This window comes from Rana temporaria, chromosome 4, assembly GCF_905171775.1.
Source record: "Rana temporaria chromosome 4, aRanTem1.1, whole genome shotgun sequence".
In the NCBI taxonomy this organism is placed as follows: Eukaryota; Metazoa; Chordata; class Amphibia; order Anura; family Ranidae; genus Rana; species Rana temporaria.
In genome coordinates, this window is record NC_053492.1 from 153,251,844 (window position 1) to 153,276,489 (window position 24,646).

The 24,646-nt window shown below is 41.0% G+C and overlaps 1 protein-coding gene across 7 annotated transcripts in view; it reads right to left on the reverse strand.

Annotated features, from left to right (window-relative positions):
* Window positions 1-24,646, reverse strand: part of PLCH1 (phospholipase C eta 1) — a 347,693-nt gene that overhangs the window by 99,223 nt on the left and 223,824 nt on the right. For all 7 annotated transcript variants that reach the window (XM_040349218.1, XM_040349219.1, XM_040349217.1 and 4 more), the window contains one exon: window positions 2,571-2,741. In XM_040349218.1, coding sequence (XP_040205152.1) covers window positions 2,571-2,741 — 171 coding nt within the window. The remainder of the gene's footprint in view (window positions 1-2,570; window positions 2,742-24,646) is intronic.

Genomic DNA, 24,646 nt, shown 5'->3' on the forward strand with positions numbered 1-24,646 from the left:
CTTCTAAATGTATTTTTTCTTTGTCTGAATTTCTCACTTCCTGTCCCTCCTCAGTAAGCTTGCCTCCATCATCCGAGCCGTTCTGGCTGGGGGGTTAGTCAGCGTGCTCGCCCCCTCCCTTGGGACTACATCCATGCGGGGAGATGCTGTGAACGTTCACAGTGTCTCCCCGCAGGGATGTATTCCCGAGCACGCTAACTTTACCCCCCAGCCAGAACGGCTCGAATGATGGGGGCAAGCTTACTGAGGAGGGACAGGAAGTGAGAAATTCAGACAAAGAAAAAAAACATTTAGAAGGGAAATCGAAGGAAAAGGTAAGTGAACCAACAATGCACTAGCTTAATAGAACCTATTTAGAAAATAAAAAACAAACCTTTACAACCCCTTTAATATTCTCCTGCAAAGCTTGTCACTGATACTGATCTATTGCTTAGTCAAATGCTGGTGACAACATTTTATCAGGCCACCTACTGTCTCTAAAGTCATTATCTACACACTCACAAATAAGCTACTGGCAAATGATTATTACAATTTGACAGTATTGAAGAAAAACTTACCATCCTAAATTGTGTGCACCTCTTCCAAATATATCAAGCAGCAAAATTATAGCAAAAAAATGTGTACGCAGAACAGCATGTACACTTACAACTGCTTTATTACTGAAGACATGAATTATACCAGCTCTGAACTAGTCACCTGACTATGCTGGCTTTAGGCCAAAATGGCTAGTTTATGGGGTGGATTTACCAAAGGCAATCAGACTGTGCACTCCCGCAAGGGCAATTGCACTAATTTTCCTTAGTAAATTTAAATGTGGTAAAGCTGCACTTTGTAAAGAATACCCAATCAGGTCCATGGAAAACAAAAAATCTGCATTTTTTCTTGTACATGAGTGTATGATGGAAATCAGCAGAGCTTTAGCAAAAGTAAAAGGAGTGCAAAGAAAACTATTTGCATTTAGTAAATCCACTCCATGTGTCAGTATATGCAAGCCCTTTGGGCCACTCATTCTAAATTATTACAGAAGTACTCTAAGGCCCCTTTTACACTGGGGCAGGAGGCGCGGTGGCGGTATAGCGTTGCTAAAAATAGCGGTGTTATACCGTCGGAATTTCCGCGGGATTCAGCCGCTAGCGGTGCGGTATTAACCCCCGCTAGCGGCCGATAAAGGGTTAATACCCCAGTTTCCCATTGTTTGGAGCGGTGAGAGGAGCGGTATGTATACCGCTCCTTCCCATTTAAAAGATGCAGCTTGCAGGAGATTTTTTTCACTCCTGCCAGCGCATCGCCTCAGTGTGAAAGCCCTCGGGCTTTCACACTGAGAAGGCTGGGCAGGAGTTTTTCAGGCGGTAATTAGGCGCTATACCGCGCTGTACCGCCTGAAAAACTCCTCAGTGTGAAAGGGGCCTAAGTAAAACAGGAACAATAGTACAATTTATTAATAAGAAAGATAAATGGCTAATAGATATCCAGGTTTCATATATAAAAAGTTGACAGACAAGTCAACCAGAGGTTACTGAATTCTACACACAGCAACCAAATTAAGTAGTATCAGTACAGTTACTTGACTATAACTCTATAGCTAATTTGTCTGCCTAACCCAAATGCCTATTGTTGTAATAACATGATCAGGAAAAAATAAGTGCGATTCCCAATCATCAATGTGCAACCAGCATTACCATTGAACAGTGTGAACTCTAAAGCTGGCCGTACATGGAACTAGAGATGGACTGGGGCGCGTTCATAACCCCATGTGCCCAATCCCGCCAGGAAGCCGACACTGCACAGCACCAATCACAGGCAGTGAGACATATACCTGATCTGTGCAGCTGCAGATCGGGAAAGGTCTCACTGCCTGTGATTAGCGCTATGCAGTGCCGGCTTCCTGGCGGGATCGGGCACGTGGGTTTGTGAATGCGTCCGAACCTATCTCTACATGGAACAAGTCTTTTTACCAAAACATAACACAAAAATGCAGCTAACAAAATAAAAAAAAAATGCAATATCTGCCCTCTAATGCAATGCGTTGATGTGAAGAGCTTCATAGATTATAATGGTAATTGGTTTTCATGTGTATTTATCATGCTGTGATCCTACATTATAGAGCACATAAAAGAGGATGGTGTGAACAGGCCCTACATTTCATTTGCTGCAGGCATGACTGAATCACTGCTTTAATCATAAGTCTACATAGGGCACAGTGACATGTAAGGCCCGTCCACGCAATCGGAATATCCGATGGAAAAAGTCAGATGGATTTTTTCCATCTGATTTTCCGATCGTGTGTAGCCCCATCGGAGATTATTCATCGGAAATTCCGATGAATTCCATCGGACTTTAGATATAGAACATGTTCTATATTTTTCCGATGGAATTCCAATGTGATTTTGCCAGGCAAAAGCCCGATCGTGTGTACGCGGCATAAGGCGTCATTTGCTCTGTTCTAATTATACAGTATATGCATGCTTCATGCCTGGAAGGAAACTGATATGCATTAAACATACACGTTCTATCACTGTACATCAAATACATTTTTATGTTGCACAGAAGCTTTTGGGCAACTTACATACCTTTTGTTCCACTTTGAGAAACTGGCTTAGTTCGTCCACTGTTAAATGGTCTTTTTTGTCACTGTAACTTAAAAGCAAGAGATACAGGTCTCTCCGTAATGACATCATCTTGTAGAAGACGCAAAACTCTTCAAAGGTTAATGTACCCTGGTTTTCATCAGTGTCTGCTTCCTGTAAAACAAATGTTTCGTACAATCAGGTGGAGGTTCCCAGATAATAATATAATATGGTCAATAATAACTCAACTAAGACATAATCAGCAACTCGACAGTTTAAAATTCCACTTTTTGAAGCACAAATAGATTCCAAAAGTGCACAGAGCTGATGCATTTCCGTCCACAGGGACCTTAGTCATAGATATGGGTGAGTAATAACAATCATAATAAAAGATGAAAACATAATAAACCTGATTAGCATATTCAAGTTTCTGTTAAAGAACAAAACAAATCTTTGTTCATCTTTTATAGCAGGTTGCATTAATGTAACACAATTAAATGGTAAATAGGTATCCAAAGCTGACCATACATTTTGTTTAATATGTTTCATTTTAAGAATGTCAATTCCATTTTTTAATTGTTAGTGGGGTCAAATTGACATTCTTGATGAAAAAAAAAATCTTGAACATATTCATTTCTAACGTTCCATTCGTTCAAAAATCAAATGTTAAATATTTTGAAGTACTTTTGAATTGAATGTACTGCATTTTTTTTTATGCAATATTTGGATTTGCTAAAAGCCAGGCATTTTAAAATCCTCATCAGGAACCGGTCAGATTTCGATCCGTTCTCTGGGCAGGCTGGTTGTCCTGAAGCCGATCCATCAATACACTAGTATAATAGTACAACCAGCCTGTTAGATTTTTTCACTTGGATAGCTGCCAGCAGTGATCCTTTTATTCTGACAGCTGGGAAACCTCCCACTGTCAAAAATATAATAGCACAGTGGGAGGGATTCAGTCAGTGTTCATGGGGGAATCAAGCAATTGTGTGTTCCTTCCACCTGTGGTTGAAAGAAAAAAATTGTATAATGTATGGCTTGTTTAACCGGGTAAGGATCGGCTCACGCCGATATACATCAGCAGAATGGCATGTACAGGCAGATTAACATACCTGTACATCGCCTTGTGGGCGTGCACCCGCCGTGGGGCCTGCGGACTCGATGTCCGCGGGGATACCCGGGATCATGTCATGGAGAGGAAGAACCGGGAGATGCTATGTAAACAAGCATTTCCCTGTAATCGGGAGCGGTGATCAGTGTCATGTAAGACATAGCCCATCCCCCCTACAGTTAGAACACATCCCTAGGACACACCTAACCCCTTCAGCGCCCCCTTCTGGTTAACCTCTTCACTGCCAGTCACAATAATACATGCATATTTATAGCACTGTTCGCTGTGTAAATGTGAATGGTCCCAAAATAGTGCCAAAAGTGTCTGATGTCGCAGTCATGATCGTCGCCATTACTAGTAAAAAAACTAAATATTAATAAAAATGCCATAAAACGTTCCCCTATTTTGTAGACGCTATAACTTTTGTGCAAACCAATCAATAACAGCTTAATGTGTTTTTTTTTGACCAAAAATATGTAGAAGAATATGTATCGGCCTAAACTGAGGGGAAAAAAATTATATATTTTTGGGGGATATTTATTATAGCAAAAAGTAAAAAATATTACTTTTTTTTCAAAATTGGCGGAGGTGATCAAATACCAATAAAAACCGCAGAGGTGATCAAATACCACCAAAAGAAAGCTCTATTCGTGGGGAAAAAAGGACGCAAATTTTGTTTGGAAGCCACACCGCACGACCGCGCAATTGTCAGTTAAAGCAACGCAGTGCAAATCGAAAAAAGTGCTGTGGTCTTTGGTCAGCCAAATGGTCCGGGGCTGAAGTGGTTAAGGAGAGTCACAGTAAATGGCAATTTGAAAAGTGGAATCCTGCAGGTCAGGAAACATTTAACATTTTAATATTAACCTCCCTAGCGTTATTCCCAAGTGTGGCTTGGGGTGAATTTTCATTGCCAAAAGCGGAAACCCCAAGCCACACTCGGGATTGCATTGCAGTATCCTAGGAAAGATACTTACATTGTCCCCAGGATCCTGAAATGTCCTCCCGCTGTTTCTGAGGGCTGTGTATTTCGCTCAATTCATCACTGTTCCGGGCTCCATTCCCTGCGAGCGGCATGACGCACGGGGCGGAGCCCGGCAGCAAATTCAGAAAAGTGAAAAATACATAACACATACAGTACACTGTAATCTGTAAGATTACATTACTGTATGAAACTATTTCCCCTCTTTTTTGTCCCTAGTGCTTTTTACAGTGTCCTGCATGCACTTTTATATTATATATACTGTTCTTTCTGCCTGGAAAAGTGAGAATGTCCATAGCAACCAAAAAGTGTCCCTTTATGTCAAAAGCGGTTTTACCAGCTAGAAAACAGTGATAGCAAATTAGGACACCTGCAGAATTGAGTGTGCCGCCCCAATGGGGCATAGAATTTGTATATATTGTTTCCTTAGCCAATTTTCTATGGACATTATATTTAGTTCACATGCTGCCATCTAGTGACCTTTTGTGGTAATGCACTATTCCATGTTTCTTTTGTCTGATGTATGACATACTTCCTTTCTATGTAATGCTCCACCCTACTTCCTGAGATTGTATTTCCTCTGTCATGGCTGAAGCTAACAGGCCACATGTAACAGGGAACATGTATTCTGCATAGTAAGCTACAGACAATATCATCTTTTGACCGCATAATACCACAATCTATTCATCTGTTGTATCCTGTCATCTGCTGTATCCTGATGTTTCGGATTAAAGCAACCTCTGTGAATGGAAATGGTATTGGTGAGTTCAAGCTATCTGATGAGGATTGTCCTTAGTGATTATATCTGCTTATACAGGCCAGGCATAGATTTCTCACAAGGGACAAATCGCTTCACAACAATCATAGTCAGAATATTGAGCGATAGTGATTTGTGGGCAAACTCGTCATCAGACACTGAAAGTAGCGACAGTAACAATTCTGCAACTGAGCAAATGTCAGTGTTTTTGATTTGATTACATTATTGAATAACATTTATTATTATTATATTATTTTTTATAATTATTTATTATATAATAATTGATGACTTTGTGTTTCAAACTTTATCATACCCGGGATCTCTACTAGACTCTTGTTTGGAAAGATTTAAGTGAGTTATTCCTAAGAATTACAGGCCTACAATATAAAACAACAAATTTCCCTGTGAAACAATGTACCGATTTGAGCTTCAAAAATCTGACATAATCATACCGCCAGGGAGGTTAAAGGGTTCCACATAAGTAACCATGTAAAGGGGCAATACATGCAGTTTAGTTAAATGACTAAAGGAATAAAAAATAGTTTGCTCGACCAAAAGACAGCGCATCCTCAGATTTACCCACAAGTCCTCCATCTGTGCCAAAACTCAGGAGACCAATTAAAAGCATTTGTCAAGATGGTACAGGACACCAGCAGTACTTCATAAATTCTTCCCGATGGCGTCTGACCTTTGTTGGTGCTGCCGGGCAGACAAGGGAACACTAGTGCATATTTTCTGGTCCTGCCCCACCCTCACCCACTTCTGGAGAACAGTACAGGAAGTCGTTCAGAAATTTACGGAACGTACCATGTCAGGCGACCCAGCATTCTTCCTCCTACATGCATCCAACATCCCTGAGAGTGTGTACAAAAAGTCAGTGATTAGACACCTGCTGGATGTGGTCAAAGCCTGCATTCCACTGCACTGGAAAGCCTCACTTCCACCGACTGTTGCTCTTTGGATCTCAAAAGTGGAGGAAATAAAACACATGAAGGACCTTATCCTCACAGCGCAAAACAGGCAGGAAACATTTTCCAACACCTGGTGGGAGTCAGGCTCTACGAGAGCCCATTGCTGATGTATAAGTGCATGTTCCTCTTTATGCCACCTCCCGTTCCTGGACAGTATGGGTGCATACAGGGCCGGATTCCAGACAAGGCCAACAAGGCCAGGCCTCGGGGCGGCAGTGGGTGCAAAGGTGGCACTGTGGCTGAGAGGAGAGGACACTTTCACTTTCATTTCGGGAGTTCCCCCTGTCATGCGGATGGTGAGAGGAGAGAAAACAGAGGGAAGAGGAGGTGAGATGGTTCTCGGCAGCAGCACCCCCCTCCCGGTTCTCAATGTCATTTTGTCATTTTTGGCAGCAGCACCCCCCAATGCTCAATGTTATTTTTGGCAGCAACACCCCCCAGGTTCTCAGTGTCATTTACGGCAGTACCAATCCCATTCCCCCACCCCCCCTCCGCTTCTCAATGCATCTCAGTATCCTGCCGAAAAAGTTCCCCGGCGGATAATGTCCCCCCTGTACTGTGTAGACAGGGGCGGCATTGAAGGACCCGGCCTTGGGGCGGCAAAGGGAGTAAATCTGGGCCTGGGTGCAGTATAGTATGAATACACCACTGGAGAACTTCCCCGACACTCCATGCTCGTGGGAACACACCCCCACCCTCTGACCACTCTTTCTCCCTCTCTTGGTCTTCATTTCTACTACTATTTCGAGTTTTTCGGTAGCAGGTTTCATCTGCTCTACCTTTTTGTTTTTGTCCCCACACCTGGGGGGCTTCTCAGGTAAAAAGAAAAAGATGGGACTGGGCCCATGGGGCACCGACACCTCACTTTGCCGCATATTAGACACACGTGTGTCCTCCTCGGTGAAGGAGAAATATCTATCATCACTGAACACAGTTCAAATGGCTACTCGAGGAGACATCAGGTGTGCGAGAGATACTGGTTTGACACATTGCAATGCTTGTGCCTCCCACCATGATGTTCCCTGTGACCGGAGATGCTGTTCAGTTTGATATAACATTTTGTACCATGTTCTGTTTATGTGATGATGTCCGGTTTCATGTCTGCCCATGTGGGCCTCTTCCCTTTTATAAATAAACAATTAAAAAAAAAGTTTGCTAATCTTAGTAAACAAAGTGACACCGTGTTCACCTTGAATACCCAGTCATGTACAGAGAATAAAAAAAATAAGATTCTGTCTTGTCCACTGAACATTTTCTACTCCTTTTGTAAATCAACTTGTGTTTCTTACAATGGTAAAGAATAACTATAGTGAAGGTACAAATACTGTATTTCTTACAATTCTGCTTCTCGCTTAAAACCAGAATACAGTATTACATTCACCAGGATTGTTCCTGAGCCTTTTCCATCTTCTGGAATTCCTTACTCCAATCTTTGTAGCTACACTATATTACTCAAAGTATTGGGACACCTGCCTTTACACGCACATAAACTTAATGGCATCCCGGTCTTAGTCCGTAGGGTTTAATATTGAATTGGCTCACCCTTTGCAGCTATAACAGTTTCAACTCTTCTGGGAAGGCTGTCCACAAGGTTTAGGAGTGTGTCTATGGGATGTTTGACCAATCTTCCAGTGCATTTGTGAGGTCAGGCACTAATGTTGATGAGAAGGTCTGGAACGCAATCTCTGGTCTAATTTATCCCAAAGGTGTTCTATAGGGTTGAGGTCAGGACTCTGAGCAGGCCAGTCAAGTTCTTCCACCCCAAACTCGCTCATTCATGTCTTTATGGACCTTGATTTGTGCACTGGTCCAAATCATTTGGAGTGGGGGGGGGTTATGGTGTAGGGTTGTTTTTCAGGGCTTGAGCTTGGACCCTTAAATTTGAGTAAAGAGAAAACTTAAGGCGTCAGCATACCAAGACATTTTGGACATATTTATGCTCCCAACTTCCTGTTCCAACATGACTGCGCACCAGTGCACAAAGCAAGGTCCATAAAGACATCAATGACTGAGTTTGGGGTGGAAGTACTTGACTGGCCTGCACAGAGTCCTGACCTCAACCTGATAGTACACTTTTGAGATTAATTAGTGTGGAGATTGCAAGCCAGGTCTTCTCATCCACATCAGTGCCTGACTTCACATATGTGCCCCTAGAAAAATAGTCAAACACTCCCATAGACACACTCCTAAACCTTGTGGACGACCTTCCCAGAAGAGTTGAAGATGTTATACAGTGGAACCTTGGATTACAAGCATGGTCCATTCCAGGAAAATGCTTGTAATCCAAAGCACTCTCATTACAAAGTGAGTTTCCTCATAGAAGTCAATGGAAACCGCATGTGAACATAGGTGGGGGGACGCTGGAGAGACTCTGAAATACTTGGAGATTGCTCGAAAAGGCTCAAAAACACTCGGGAACCCTCGGAAAGGCTAGGAAACACTCTGAGTATTTCTGAACAGCTGCGAGTGTCGCCAACCCCCCCACACTTCTGGACACATGCAGTACTGCACCCTGCAGAGGCTTGAATCCTGCTCGTGTTGTGAGACAACACTCGCCAACTGAGTCAGGATTTTTTTAAATAACTGCTCATATTGGGAAGCGCTCGTTAACCATGTTACTCGCAATCTGAGGTTGCACTGTAGTTTTAAAGGGTGGGTCAACTCAATATTGAACCCTACGGACTAAGACTGGAATGCCACTTAAGTTCATGTGCGTGTAAAGGCAGGTGTCCCAATACTTTTGGTAATATAGTGCATTTCCAATTCTGTCTGCCTTTAAACAATCCCTGAAAACTCATCTATTCAAGGTAACATATCCAACCTCCAACAAATACATTTTCATTTACTTTCTCCATCAGCTCATCCCTCACAGTTATTAGCTTTTGCAACACCTGACCCTCCCCTTTAGATTGTAAGCTCTAATGAGTAGGGCCATCTGACTGCTTTTGTACTGAATTGTACTGTACTTGTAGTTTTTCCCTTTATTTCATAAACAGTGCACAAACTGCTTGTGCTGTATAACTCCTGTTGAATAATACTACTAATAATAGTAATGGACAATTATCTCTCCTCTTGGTTGGCACTACTTACACTTAGAAATATACATGGGTCATTCTAAGCCTAGACAGGTCTGGCTCTTAAAGCTGCATGCATGCTTGAGTATAATGGTTACCCTCATGCTTGTGAAGAATGGAAGAACAATGCATGTCAAAATTTATGCTGAGGCTGAGATATTGTCAGATTTTACGGCTGAACAAGGGAAATAATGTTTAATATTTAATTAAGAAAATTACAGTCTTAAAACATTCCCATAACATGTTTGGCCTTGCCCAAATTATGGGTTGTCAGTGAAGAAAAGAGGATTGTCTTCCTGCCCTTTAAGCCTAACTTTCTGATTTAAAAAAAAATGTATTATGCCGCGTACACACGATCAGTCCATCCGATGAGAACGGAACAATGGATCGGTTAACCGATGAAGCTGACTGATGGTCCATCGCACCTATACACCATCGGTTAAAAAAACGATTGTGTCAGAACGCGGTGACGTAAAACACAACAACATGCTGAAAAGAACGAAGTTCAATGCTTCCAAGCATGCGTCGAGTTGATTCTGAGCATGCGTGGATTTTTAATCGATGGTCGTGCCTACTAACCATAGGTTTTGTCCTATTGGTTAGGAATCCATCGGTTAATTTTAAAACAAGTTGCCTTTTTTTTAACCGATGGTTAACTAACCGATGGCGCCCACACACGATCGGTTTTGACCGATGAAAACGGTCCATCAGACCATTCTCATCGGTTTAACCGATCGTGTGTGTGCGGCATTAGACACTTTTGTAATCCAGCAAATGTAGGTATGTGTATCATATGTATCATTTCAACATTAGGGGAGAAATTAAGAGAGTGGCCGAAACTCATGCTAAGCCCTCCTCTTATGTACCAGACATTAGATGTTCTCTAATTTACATATGTAGAATCAGTAAAATATACCAATAACTGAGCTGCGCCAAGGTCACCTGACACCCAAAGATGTCAAAGTAGGAACCCTGGCTGAGGACTGCATACTCACAAACAAAATGTGTACATTTTTGAAATGTAAGGAAGCGTATAACTTATTAAGACTGCAGATTTGATTATGCAATATCTCCTCTTTATAAAGGCATCCACATTAGGTTTATGAAACAAAGTATGCTGACATTTTTGCGAATGAAAAAAGGAAACCATATTTACACACGAATGGCAAAAAATACATTTAAAAAAAACATAAAAATGGCAGCACGTTTGCTTTAACTGACATTATGTGCTGACTAAAGGGAAATGTTTTCATTTGACCAAAAATGCAATGTAATATTGTATTTGTGAATGAAGTCTGCAACCACTGCTTGCAGGCTTCAATTACATGTCATCTGCGGAGTGTCATGATTGGACAAACGAACAGAGTGCGGTCTATAGGCTGCTACCTTACCATCCTTCCAACAGCCTCCGTACCAGAACTTGGGTGCAATATTTCATCACAGCCCAGAGCCTCTGACACTGGTATCGCATGCTTTTATTATCTTTTTAAAGATTTGATCAATAATTTTAAAAAATATATGTTTTATCTGCATCTACTGGGCTGGCTTATTATGACCAACATTATAGTTACTTAACCCCATGAGGAATACCACATTATAAACATTTGCACCAAGGGCCCTGAGTCCTGTTTCTCTATGTCTATTGTTATTTTTTTTTTTTTCTTATTACCTTTCAAAGTGTATGTATTACAGCAGCCTGGGGCAATCCATCTGTATAACTGTAGCTGCTCCAATCCGGAAAGAATGAGAACTAATAGGTAGGTGACCTAAACCCAAGTTAGTCAAACATTTTTTTTTAAACCGAGCAGAATTGATAACGAGTGAGTGGTAGGCCACAACAATGAATTAAAAGACTACCCCTACAAACTTGGTGGATTTGCAAATACTGATGAATCTTTAAAATCAGACAAAGTGTCGAAGAGCCGAAACTATGTAAAGTGACCCATCGTCCATGTCCCAACTGATCCGTTTTGCTTCTTTTAATTCTAAGTTGCCTAAAACTAAATAAGAAATCCCTGAATGACTCTGAACATTGTTAGGTAGAAGTTCAGAAATTCGAAAGGCTTCAAAGAAGCACAAACAAAAAAACAATTGAAATAATAAAGATTCGTAAACAGAAAAACAGACCGTCTTAGTGGAAGCGCACATTTTATCAATTGAAATAGGCAAACGAGAATCATGTGTTACTGAAGATCTACGATAACCCTTCAAGACTTGTTTCACAGAAAAGAAACTCATACAGGAAGGGAAACCAAGCAAATTGGCGAAAAAAGTAATTCCAGCCAATTGTTTCAATATATGTGAATAAGAATAATCCTTATTCATTAGGTGTTCTAAAAAGGACAATATTAATTGCTCAGAAATTAGAATGCCAGCCGACCATGTGCATCCAGGTAAGCACATGATGGCATCTTGGCTACAACACTTGGAATACACATGTGTGCTTTGCTACTGTCAGTACTCATACTACACAGAGCTGGATCCAGTGTAATCTACAGGTCCATTTCCACAGCTGTCAAGCCAATTAAAACATAAGAAACTGTGACGCAATGTGTTACACAATATATTACGTATTAACCTAAAATTGGTGTTTTCTGTTGGATGGACTGGAGTTAGCAAATATGCCCTACATATTTCACATCCCTGTTTTGATTGTGACTCAATCAATATTATATCCTATGCGTTTCGGGATAATTTTTTAGGGCACCCGTTAAAGGCTGGCATGTAATATTACTTCAGAATATGGCAAAGCTGGTTATTGGATAAGTGATTGAATACAAAATGTATCAGCCATGTGCATCCTACTGCAATGTAAGACCGATTGATTCCACATCTAATTTTCTCCTCCATTACCTGCCAATCCAATTTATAGTTCCTGCTAATATTGTTATAGAAATTTTTACTTCAAATGGACACTGTAAAAAAAATACATAAACATATTAAAAACTAAGGGCCAGATTCAGGTACAAATGCGGCGGCGTAACATATCGTCTTACATTACACCGCCGCAAGTTTTCCTCGTAAGTGCTTGATTCACAAAGCACTTGAGTATAAACTTGCGGCGGAGTAACGTAAAGACGTCCGGCGCAAGCCCGCCTAATTCAAATAGGGCGTGTACCATTTAAATTAGGCGCGCTCCCGCGCCGAACGTTCTGCGCATGCTCCGTTAGTAAATTTCCCGACGTGCTTTGCGTGAAATTACGGCGCCCCGACGTGTTTGTGAATGGCGACGTGCGTAACGTACTTACGGCAAAAAAAAAAAAATTATTCGACACGGGAACGACGCCCATACTTTAACATGGCTGGTGTAAAGTTAAGCCATGAAAAAGATGGCTTAACTTTGCGACGGGAAAAAATGACGTAATGCACGCGAGTAGCTTCGTGGATCGCCGTAAAAGCTAATTTGCATACCCGACGCTGGAAAACGACGCAAACTCCACCCAGCGGCGGCCGAAGTATTGCAGCCTAAGATCTGAAGGCGTACGAAGCCGTAAGCCTGTCGGATCTTAGCCAAATGCCGTCGTATCTTGTTTGTGAATCACAAATTAAGATACGATGCGGCAAATTTGAAAATACGCCGGAGTATCAGTAGATACTCCGGTGTATTTCTTCTGTGAATCTGGCCCATACTTTCATAAAGTAAACTCCTGACATTCATTACACCCTTCTAGGCTGTATAGTATTTCTGGGGCCCTGAAACGAAATCTGTTCAACTTCACGTTGATGCTCTTTAATGATTATGATTCAGAGAATAGCAGCTAACAACTGAGGTTTGTTTCATAAGTGACATGCTTCTACCGGTAATCGTCAGATATATCTATATGGGTTTCACTAATTTCACTAATTATGTTAAACAGATTATTTTTCTTACTTCAATAATTATAAGCAGAAATTCTACAGAGCATTTTCATTTTGTGGTTTTAAATGATGGGTTTGCTACATTCTAATAATTCAACAAAAACACTAAAAATTAGGTTTAATTATCAGCTAAAAATGCAAACCTTGGTTATGCTTCATTAATTAAGTTGTTTAGGCTCCTGTTCTTAATTAATTCCCTAATGGTCATTTTCTGGTCTATTAATGATTTAACAGATACAGCCATTAGGGCTTGTTCTAAAAACAGATGAAAAAGTAATTAATGAACCAGACACATTTGGTCTCAATTCATATTATTTTTGGTCAATTAAAGCCCAACTCCAGCCAAAACAAAACCCCTTTTAGCTTTTTAATGTGGCCTGTGTCCCCATACAACAAAAATCTTTTTTCAACATGGAAGACTAAAAAATACTGTTGGGTTATATATAACTATCCGTGCCATCCTATCTTGGTGACAACAGCTACACTCATTTATTGTCCTGGTATCACAGGGACAGGAAGTGAAAGCTTCCCATTAGGGACATGGACAACATTAAAAGTGAAGTACGGGTTAAATTATTTTTTTGGGCTTAGAGTGTTACTAAACCCAGTAATATAAAAATAGTTAATCCCCACAGTGCCCACAGTTTATAAATCTTCTTTTTACATTAAAATATTGACACTATATACCTTCGTGGCTGATCTGTATACCACGGTTTGTGATAAACTGCACAGTTTCTCCAGTGCTGAGAGTTCAGGTAGGAGGAGATTTACACTTCAGCCTGTAAACACACCCACATGTGTGATGCCAATATCCTGTGACCTCGCTAGCTCTGATAAACAAGTAAATATTCTCTCCAGCATATAAGACACAACTGAGCATGTGCAAGTCGGGTACCCTGCCTGTGTTAGATGGCCTTCCCCAGATACAGGGCAGGAGGGCAAGGATTTATGCATACAGGATAAAACAGCCTTTTCACACAATCCAGAGGATTAACCCCTTAAGTTCCACAGTGAGTATAACAAGCACACTATGCTACATATCCAGACAGATTTTACTGTTGTGGGTTTAGTAAAACTTTAACCCTTGTAAGCTGCTAAATGTTTTCAGCCCTCAGACCAGTGCACCCTTTCTGTTATATTTAGAACAATTACCTGTGGAGGGGGCTATCCATCCTTAAGTGACATCCTGACAATAATGGTGGAATCCCCCTTCCCCCCCATTCCTTCTCCTGAACTTGACTGATTTGTAATCGAGATACCAGCCCAGCAGCAGCTGCTCTCCCTCTCCTCTCTAGGCTGCTTGATTCCTCACTGTTTTTATTAGTGAGTGATTGAGCACCTAGACAAGCCAGCAGCATTAGCAGTGACTCTCCAGTGATTGAAAGGTGAGAAAAGTCAATAAAAGTTCAGTTTTCTGTGCACAGCCAGATGAGGAAGGGCTGGTGGATTGTTGTAACCGCCCGCTATAAACGATCAAGCCTAGTCCAGAAAATGGAATGTGGGCAAAGCAAAAATTGGAGCAACAGATGAAAAGAAGAAAAGCTTTACTATGGTGAATAGGTTCTTCTAGACTCTACCACTGGCATTCTATGACAACTACTCACTATGGCAGATTTGTTGTGGTGTTAAGCTAGAGAGTGTGGGCAAACAGCGGATTAGTCAGCTAGGATCTCAAGATTTAGTTACATATGCTACCACTATTTTACAAGCGCTTATGATACTGTTTTGCACACGGCCAGGTTTTCTGAGGGGAAAACTGCGAGGAGAGCTTTTGGCCGGGAATCCCGGCCGTGTGTATGCTCCCTCACAGTTTTTCCGACGGGAAAACTGCCAAACCCGCCGGGCAAAAAAGGAGAACCAGCTCTCTTTTTTTCTGTCGGGATTCCCGACTGACTTTTTCCTGTCGGAGATCCCGAGCGTGTGTACGGGGCATAAGGGCTTGTTCACGTGTGCAGATTATGAAGAATAAAGCAATGCTCATTAATATGCCTATAGTATTTATAATGTACTGTAATTATTGGCGTATAAAACTCACCGTTTTACCCTGAAAATAGAGGGTAAACTGTGCACAGGGGGCTATGGAAAGTTTTTTCCCTGAAACATCCCTCTTAAAGTTAGGGTGTGTGTTATACGCCTGTGCGTGTTATACGCTGATAAATACAGTATTTTTTTTTCATGGTTTTGTTGTGATTTTGAAGCTTTAAAAAGGTTTTAAGAATGCTTGCCCATGAAAGTGTTGTTTTTGTAGGGGAAGTGCTTAAAGGTAAAGTGATGTGGAAAAAATTATTTGCTTTGAGGCGTGGCTAGGTTTTGGTGTGACAGCAGACATTTTTGTGAATTCTCTGCAAGGTCAACACATATACTTTGATCTCTTTGACACTTGGCTTGGTCCAACTGAACTTTGCTTTGCCACTGACAATAATTCTCAATGTCTGCCCCTGCCAGTATTGCTGACTGGCTTGATGCTTTTGGCTGCACACAGAAGCAAATTGTGTTACCACACAGCTGCTATGTACAAACAGGGAGTAGTTGGAGTTGCTCTGTCCTAGTTCTATATTATTTGTATTACACTACATTCTGAGGTACTGGAGCTTCCGCTGTCTCTCCATCACCCAGCTAACACTTTATAAATGCTTGAATAACAAACCATAAGTGCTATAGGTGCAGTTACAGAGCATTACCAATGAAATCAATCAAGGAGGCTGACAAGCATTGATGCCTCATGAAAGCGACATGCTGCTAATTTTTTTAAAACAACACAAGACTATGACTCCTGTGTGTACTGCACTGTGTGGTGCCCATTATATTATTAATCAAAATGTATGGAAGAGCTGTGATGAGGCTTTAAAATTCTGAATACATGCCTTTATTTTAAACACATTGGGGGAGATGTATTAAAACTGGTGCACACAGAATCTGGTGTAGATTTGCATATTAACCGATCAGATTCTATGTTTTATTGCCAAAGCTTAATAGAACAAGCTGAAGGTAGAAGCTGATTGGTTACACCACCGCTACACCAGATTCTGTGTGCACCAGTTTTAGTAAGTCTCCCTCATTGTGTTGACGCATGTGTGAAAGAGGCTTTTTGATTTGAATGGATACTTTGATTTTAACTTTAGCCGGCCTCGCATTTATGGCCAATTAGATATACCTTGTTGATCTCCTGAGGAAATGACTTATTTGGTTCACAAAACACATTGATATTATCCCCTACCTCTCATGTCTTTCATATGGAAGATATCTTTAGATGTTTTCAGACTTTTTAAGTAGAATAACAATATGCAAGAGGGTCTAAGGAGCAATGGGGATATATTAGCATCTGTAGTTACAGGTTCAAATGTTGTGCCAGCTTTTATGTGTGTTTCTAACTCACTCCCTGATTATCTCTCGTCTCGACTACTGCAATTCACTTCCTCATTGGCTTAAGTCCATCTTAGCAGTTGTTCAGTATCTGCTACCCCTCTCTCCATTGACTTCCATTTACCCTAATCTGAGTTCTGTTAAATCTCTTCCAAAAAAAGAGTACACATACGTAGATCCATAGATGTTCAGTGGGACTGTACTTCCTGGAGCATGTTCTTGTGTAGTTTCCTCTCTTTTTGCTTGTGAAAAATGTCTTGATAATTTTTTTGGTTTTGTTTTTACATTAGGCTGTCTGCCTCCCAGAGGTAGCAAGGACTGTGTTACAGAATCCCAAATAGGTGAATTTCGGGAACATGAGAGCGCAGTATTTGGTCGAGGAAAAAAGGATGGACAGCCGCACTCCAAAAAACCATAAGGTTGTCTTTAATATAAAAATGGAAAAATGCACTACAAAAACAAGCAGAAAACGTGAATTACAGCCTACGCGTTTCACACTACAAATCAGTGCTTAATCATGGCTAGTCATGATTAAGCACTGATTTGTAGTGTGAAATGCGTAGGCTGTTATTCCCGTTTTCTGCTTGTTTTTGTAGTGCATTTTTCCATTTATATATTAAAGACAACCTTATGTTTTTTTGGAGTGCGGCTGTCCATCCTATTTTCCTCAACCAATTGCTTCGTGCATTGCCAGCACCCTTGATTTCCTGAACAGTTGCTGATTGTTCAACATACCCACCTGGAGCGGTCACTTCCTTTCCCATGAGAGCGCAGTATAGTGCAGTCATGGCTAGGTGAGAAACTACTTACCCAAACCACCATTTTCCATTTAGACATAAAGTGGATGTAAACCTCTCCTATATCCAGTGAAGTGAACAGCCTCAGATGATACACAGGGATATAAAAAAAAATTCCCTACATAAGTTTTACATGTATATCTGCTGAATGGAGGAAATGCACACGCCGCACTCTACATAGATAGAGGAACGAAAATACTTTTGTTGTGACAAGACAAGCTCTCTGCTAATCTATTTATAGAATGACCCGACACAAATCTCAGGCTGCTTTTATCTCCCGTCTGAGAACTTGTCAGAAGTTATCATGCTGATAACAGAGGAACGAAACAGCAGAAAGACACAGGACTCAGGGCTTTAGAGAGAGATAAGTGAACACTACAGATACATGTACCTAGGTCAAATTTAATTAATCTGGTTTACATTCACTTTAAATTGACTTTTTAGGATTTGAACAAAGTTTTAGTCTCTTTCAAAGACCAAATAAACTAGAGTATATTTAGCTGTATATCAAATGCTTAAGATAAATACGGCAGATCTTTAAATTCTGTCAACAAAAGGCTTTCAGATATACATTTACAAAAACTGACAGTAGTTAGCTTGCATGGGGCAGCTGGAATATTAGGATTATTGATGCATTAAGAATGCTAAATGCACCATATTTAGAACAGTATAAAATGGGAACATCGGCAGTTTTGTGAAGAACACAACAATTGTGTCTTATGAGCGGTTTTAGATTGTCCTTAGAGACACAGTCGTAGTACTTATATCATCAATATCTCTGCTTCAAGCATCTGCCTAAGAGGATTTGCTCAGGATTTACCCAACATTCGACAGAGGTTTTCTAATATAAATGCCGCTTCTTGTTATATAGGTCTTGAAGGCAGGGTAGTGCTAAGATTGGCTTCCTAAAAAATTTTTTTATCAAAACAATTATTTCCTCGGTGGGACCTGCATGTAGTTCACAAGGTGACATTTAGTTACATTTAACTTTTACACATGAATCTGTACAGTATGTATCCGCTGTGTCAGATATTACACAGCTATTCCTCCACTGCTCAATTTAACATAAAGCAGAGTTTACTAAAGTATTGTAAATGTACAGCCAACAAAAATGTTTTAGCTTTGGATAGAAGGCTTTCAGCCTACCTGATTGCCAAGAAAGAATGTAAAACAGCAACCAGATGAACTGCCTGACTTCTATGTGAAAATAGGGATACAAGCACCAAGCACCAGGCTGGTCAGATACTATCCCACACTTTCACCAACTATGAAAATTGCACTGGCAAAAAAAATTGGGGGAAATATGCAACACCAACTAAGAGGAGACCCCCCCCCCGCCAACCAACTCCTGAAGAATCCCCTCTATGCCTCTGAGCCCTTGAAGGAGAACTGTCTTAACGTGGAAGTCCATGCAAAATCTAAAATCCCTGCATCTATAGACACCAGGGATCTAACTCTAACCTCTCTATCCCTGTAAAGAAAAGATGAGTATACATACCCTTTTGGAAGCTGATCTGACCCTCTTCGACCCGATCTCCACCACCGGGATCTCTGCAGAGGACACGGAAGACAACGGCTGTAAAAAGACAGGGAAGTGACATCACCCTTAGGCCCCGTACACGGCCGAGGAACTCGACGTGCCAAACACATCGAGTTCCTCGGCGTGTTCAGTCCTGGAGCCGCCGAGGAGCTCGGTGGGCCGAGTTCTCCCATAGAACAACGAGGAAATAGAGAACATGTTCTCTATTTCCTCGCCGAGGTCCTTGTCGGCTTCCTCGGCCGAAAGTGTACACACGGCCGGGTTTCTCGGCAGAATTCAGCTCTGAACCGAGTTTCTGGCTGAATTCTGCCGAGAAACTCGGTCGTGTGTACGGGGCCATAGACTTACTATGGAGCTTCTAATGCCCTCTGTCTCCTCTGCACCCGCCTCTACAAAAAAGCCGCGGCCGGCAGCTCAGCATGGGATCAGGTCAAAGCGGGTCAGATCGGCATCCAAAAAGGTATGTATACTCATTTTTTCTGTACAGGAATAGAGAGGTTAGTGTTGGATCCCTGGTGTCTATAGATGCAGGGATTTTAGATTTTGCATGGACTTCCACTTTAATTCTCTTCCTTATTTATCTTGAGCCACTTGTTCTTTGACCCCATCTTTTTAATATGGATAAAGATAAACTCCAAACACAGTTTTTTTTTTTTAACACCACATTATAAATAAGTTACCTCTAAAAGCCCTTTCACTCAGCCGGACCAATCGGGTCTGCCTGTCAGTTTTTCAGGCGGACCCGATCTGACCCTCCAGTCTCCTATTTGCAAAAGGGTTAAAAAGTTTTCGAAGGTACATATTGGGGGGATTTAGTAAACCTGGAGCACTCAGAATCCAGTGCAGCGGCGAATAGTATCCAATTAGCTTCTAAAGTCAACTTGTTCAATTAAGCATTGACAATTCTATATGCTCCAGTTTTAGTAAATCCCGCCACAGTCTTGTTTGCATTAGAAACTGGTTGTTCATAATGACATCTTTTTGGTTAGTATTGTAATGAAATGTAACAAAATTTCAGTATAAGCACTCATAGTTCGGTTCCTTCTGTAGGACTGTGCATTTAAATTATCCATGGAACAGTAAACATTAAAGCAGCCCATACATTGATCTTTTTTTCCTCCCCTTGTGGTATTGTATTCTGACAGCGGTGCTCTTCCCCACTGTCAGAATTTAATGATCAGTGTTGCTAGCTACATCCAGTGGCACTTATCATGTGAGAAAAACCCCACAAGCTGGTTGTACACATAACGATCGATGGATTGACTTGTGTACTACCAGCCTGCCCATATATTGATTGAAATTTATCTGTTCCTTGCTGAACCTCCTGATGGGCTTAAAGTAGCCATCTAGCATTTGTTGGCTGACAGTTGGACAACAATTGCCAGAAGGAGTGTACTAAAGGTCAGATTTTAGGACAACAGTCTGTCTACAGTTAATCCCCTGCTAATAATCAGATCGTGTGTACGAGGCTTTAGAGAGCCCATTATGGCTAAATAACAGGAGCGTCTTCTGGAAATTCACAGATTGGAGGTATAGAGAATCATATAAGTGGGTTTTGCCAGTATTAATGAGGGGTATGTCATATGTTAATCAGCTCTTTGCATAAAGTATATAATGGTATAAATACTGTATATCCTGAAATGTAAAAAATGGAGCATGTGCCGTATATACGTTAAACTTGAATTATATTTTCATTGCACAAGACAGTGGTATGGACTTTTCTACAACAGGCTCATCGAAATGTATTGCCTCTTAAGACACATGCATTTTTCTTTTTCTTTACGCTGCATGGTCGCCTTAAATTGTAACACAAAATAAGAGTGTTTGGAGGCTTTTCTACATCATACAGATGGCCTTCTCAGTTACTCTGCTTTCACATTGACAACATATTTTGTGGCTTGTCACAGCTCTAAAAATTCACTTGGTGAATAGCGCAGTCCCTCGGTTAAGGCAAATACTCAGTAAAGCTTTCGTCAGACAGACTTTTCAATACCGTTTTGTGACATTGTATAAGCAACATGTTTACCTTGTATGATAAAGATATAAACACGTATGTAAACATTGTCAAACATAAATCCCTCAAATGTAAATTTATACGGTTTTACTATAAATAAATTTTCGTACTATTTTGACATTTGTATTTTAACATAAAATAATTATATACCACCAAAAGAAAGCTCTGTCCCAAAAATTGTATAAACCTCATTTGGGTATTTAATTGAAACAATGGAGTATAATTGTCAGTCAAACTGTCATAGAGCCCATTTATTGTCATTCAATACACATATGAGTACAGTGGGGATCGAAAGTTTGGGCACCCCAGGTAAAAATTTGTATTAATGTGCATAACGAAGCCAAGGAAAGATGGAAAAATCTCCAAAAGACATCAAATTACAGATTTGTAACTTTGAAAGTGTAAATGATGGAAATAAAATCTAACTTTTTTTGACATATTATAAGAATGTCTAATCTGTAATTTGATGCCTTTTGGAGATTTTTCCATCTTTCCTTGGCTTCGTTGTGCACATTAATACACATTTTTACCTGGGGTGCCCAAACCTTCGATCCCAACTGTATACCCTACATCAGCGGTGATCAATCCGTGCCCTCTGATGTAGCCTGTGACCTCAAATCAGGAAAATTACATGTCCATGCTTCTGGATGGCAGGTCAACAATCCAAGATCACGATCAACGTGTTGCCGACCTGCCATCCCAGAGCATCAGAGTGCATGGAGCCTGCAGTGAAGGAAGCAAGTGGCTGTGGAGGGAGTAGGAGCCACATAAGCTGATGCTTCTTCTGTAGCGCTGCCTACTGTCCCGGGGGGAGTGCACTTCACCTGGGACCTTTCTAGCAGCCTGGAGATCAATGCCAGCAGAAGCTGGAAAAAGAAAAGGTCAATGTATTAAACATCACATACACTGTACTTTTGCAATGGGCATAATAGCACTAAAAAGGGTTATTAGGCTGCTTTCACACTAATCTGCAGGTACAGCACAATGTATCTGCAGCTTTCCTGCGGGTTCGCTGCAATGAGCCATAGACTTCTATTATATCCTGCGAGATTGGTGCTCTTTCAGAATGTGCACTACAGCCACAATATGTAACAGAATTCTATGGCTCAGTGCAGCTAACCCACAAGAAAGCTGCAAGTACACTGCACTGCACCCGTCGGGTGAGTAAACCGTAGCACATCAGTGTGAAAGCAGGCTTATACAGGGGGCCCAGGACAGTAAGGGCTTGTTTACATTTGCGGTTTTGGGGGGAGGTAAAACACCATTGTTTATTGTGGCCCACAACCAGTTACCAAATCACTTACGTGGCCCTTGCTCTTTAAAAGGTTAAACACCCCTGCCCTATATGAACAGGTTTCTATGTCTTCCGGGGTAGACAAGCCATGCATAATAGCATACATATGCTAAATGAGATTCTAGTGAGAAATATTTGAGAATATAAATTTGAGAGCTGTCATTGCTGATTTATATTTAAAGGTGCAGAGAATAGAGCTATCGATTTGTTGACCTTGATCAAGTACAGTTCTTTTAAAAATAACTCTGCAGTGACAGATCACCAGTACACAGAGATTCTGCCAAATCTCCAAATTCCTTTTTTTATGCTGCTGCTATCCAACTTCCTATTAGAAGGTGGCTATTTTTATTCTTCATGGTCTCACTGTGTGTAGGAACATGTTCGCTGAGATAGACTATGGACCATGGATTATGGGTTTTGCAGTGTACATAGAGCAGTGTACATGACCACAACTAACATGCAATGCTCTTTACAAACAAATGGAAGTGAGGGGGGACATTAGAGGTTCAGGAGCTTGTGCAGGATGTTACAATGAAGCAGAAAAACACAGTAAGAAACAACTTCATGAAAAATAGAATATATGACCATTAAGTAGGGGATGTGTATGGATTATATTTGGAGAATAAGGATATTTTTTGTGTCACTTTAAAGCACAGAATCTTACATAAAGTAAAGTAAATCTGTCACAAAACAATGCATTTTAAACTCAGTGTATACTGAAAAATGCATTAATAGTGGTTTCCTTCAGTGGAACCACAAGTCAAAATAGCCAGCAAATCCATAAATAAAGACAAGTTGACTGTTCTTGTAAAAATAAAGCTTTGCCTGGCTCCCTCCCAACTCTAAAACGTCCCTATTGGTCAAGTGAGGCTCCCAATCAAACTAAAGAACCAATAGAGAAGTACAGCAGTAGGAGGGGTAGGAAACGTTAAAGTTTGTATAACAAATTCAAAGTAACACCTACATACAGTTGCAAGAAAAAGTATATGAATCCCTTGAAATTAACTGTTTTTCTGCAGTAATTTGCCATAAAGTCACAACAATAGACAAACACAATGTACTTACACACAAACAATTCCAATTTGTTTGTGTCTTTTTTGAACACTAAATGGAATTGGTAGATTACACACCTGGGTCCAATTATAAAATTAGTTTGGAGGTGTGGGTTAGAGCTACTTTGATTGATAAAAGACACGTAAACATTTTAAGATTGCGGTTCATAAGAAGCATCAGCTGATAAGAAACATGCCTTGCAAAAAAGGAGCTCTCTGAAGACATACCATAGTAGGTGATCTGCATAAATCTGGAAAGGGATACAAAGTAATCTCAAAGTGTTTAGGCATCCATTAGTTGACAATTTGTTTTTAAATGGAGACAGTTTAGTACTGTGGTTACTCTTCCTAGAAGTTGGTGCCCAGCCAAGGTGACTCCCAGGGCACAACACAGAATCCTCAATGATTGAAAGAAGAACCCACGAGTAACACCTAAAGGCTTGAAGATGTCACTGGAACTGGAAAACATTCCTGCTATGAGTCTACCATACATAAGTCTTTGAACAGGCAGGTCATCCATGGCAGAACACCATGGATGAAGCTGCCGATCTCCAAAAAAAATAACATTGTTGTACCCTTGCTTGAAGTTTGCCAAAAAGCACTCTGGAAAACCGCAATGGTACCGGGAAATTGTTTTGTGGACTGATGAAACAAAAGTTGAATTGTTTGGTTAAAATACTCAGAACAAATGTATGTATGGCGCAAAAAAAGGCACAAGTTACCAACATCAAAACATCATCATGATGGAGGGAACATCATGATATGGATTTGCTTTGCTGCCTCAGAGTGGCTGCCTGCCAGCTGAAGCTTAGTAGAAAGTTGGGTGGTTCAGCAGGACAATGACTCAAAGGGTCAAAGTAAATCCACTACAGACTGGCTTCAGAAAAAGAAGATGTGCCTTCTGGAGTGGCCCAGTCAAAGCCCAGACCTTAAAGGAGTTGTAAAGGCAGAAGTTTTTTTTATCTTAGTGCATTCTATACATTAAGATAAAAAAAACTTCTGTGTGTAGCAGCCTCCCCAGCACCCCCTTATTACTTACCTGAGCCCCATCTTTCTCCAGCGATGTCCACAAGTGTCTAAGCCGTCCAGGACACTCCTCCTGATTGACCAGGACACAGCAGCGGCTCCATTGGCTCCAGCGGCTGTCATTCAAAGTCAGTCAGCCAATCAGGGGAGAGAGGGGGTGGGGCCAGGTCAGAGCTCCTTATCTGAATGTATACACGGAGCTCTGACTCAGCTCGGGTGCCTCCATAAAGAGCTGCTGGCTGA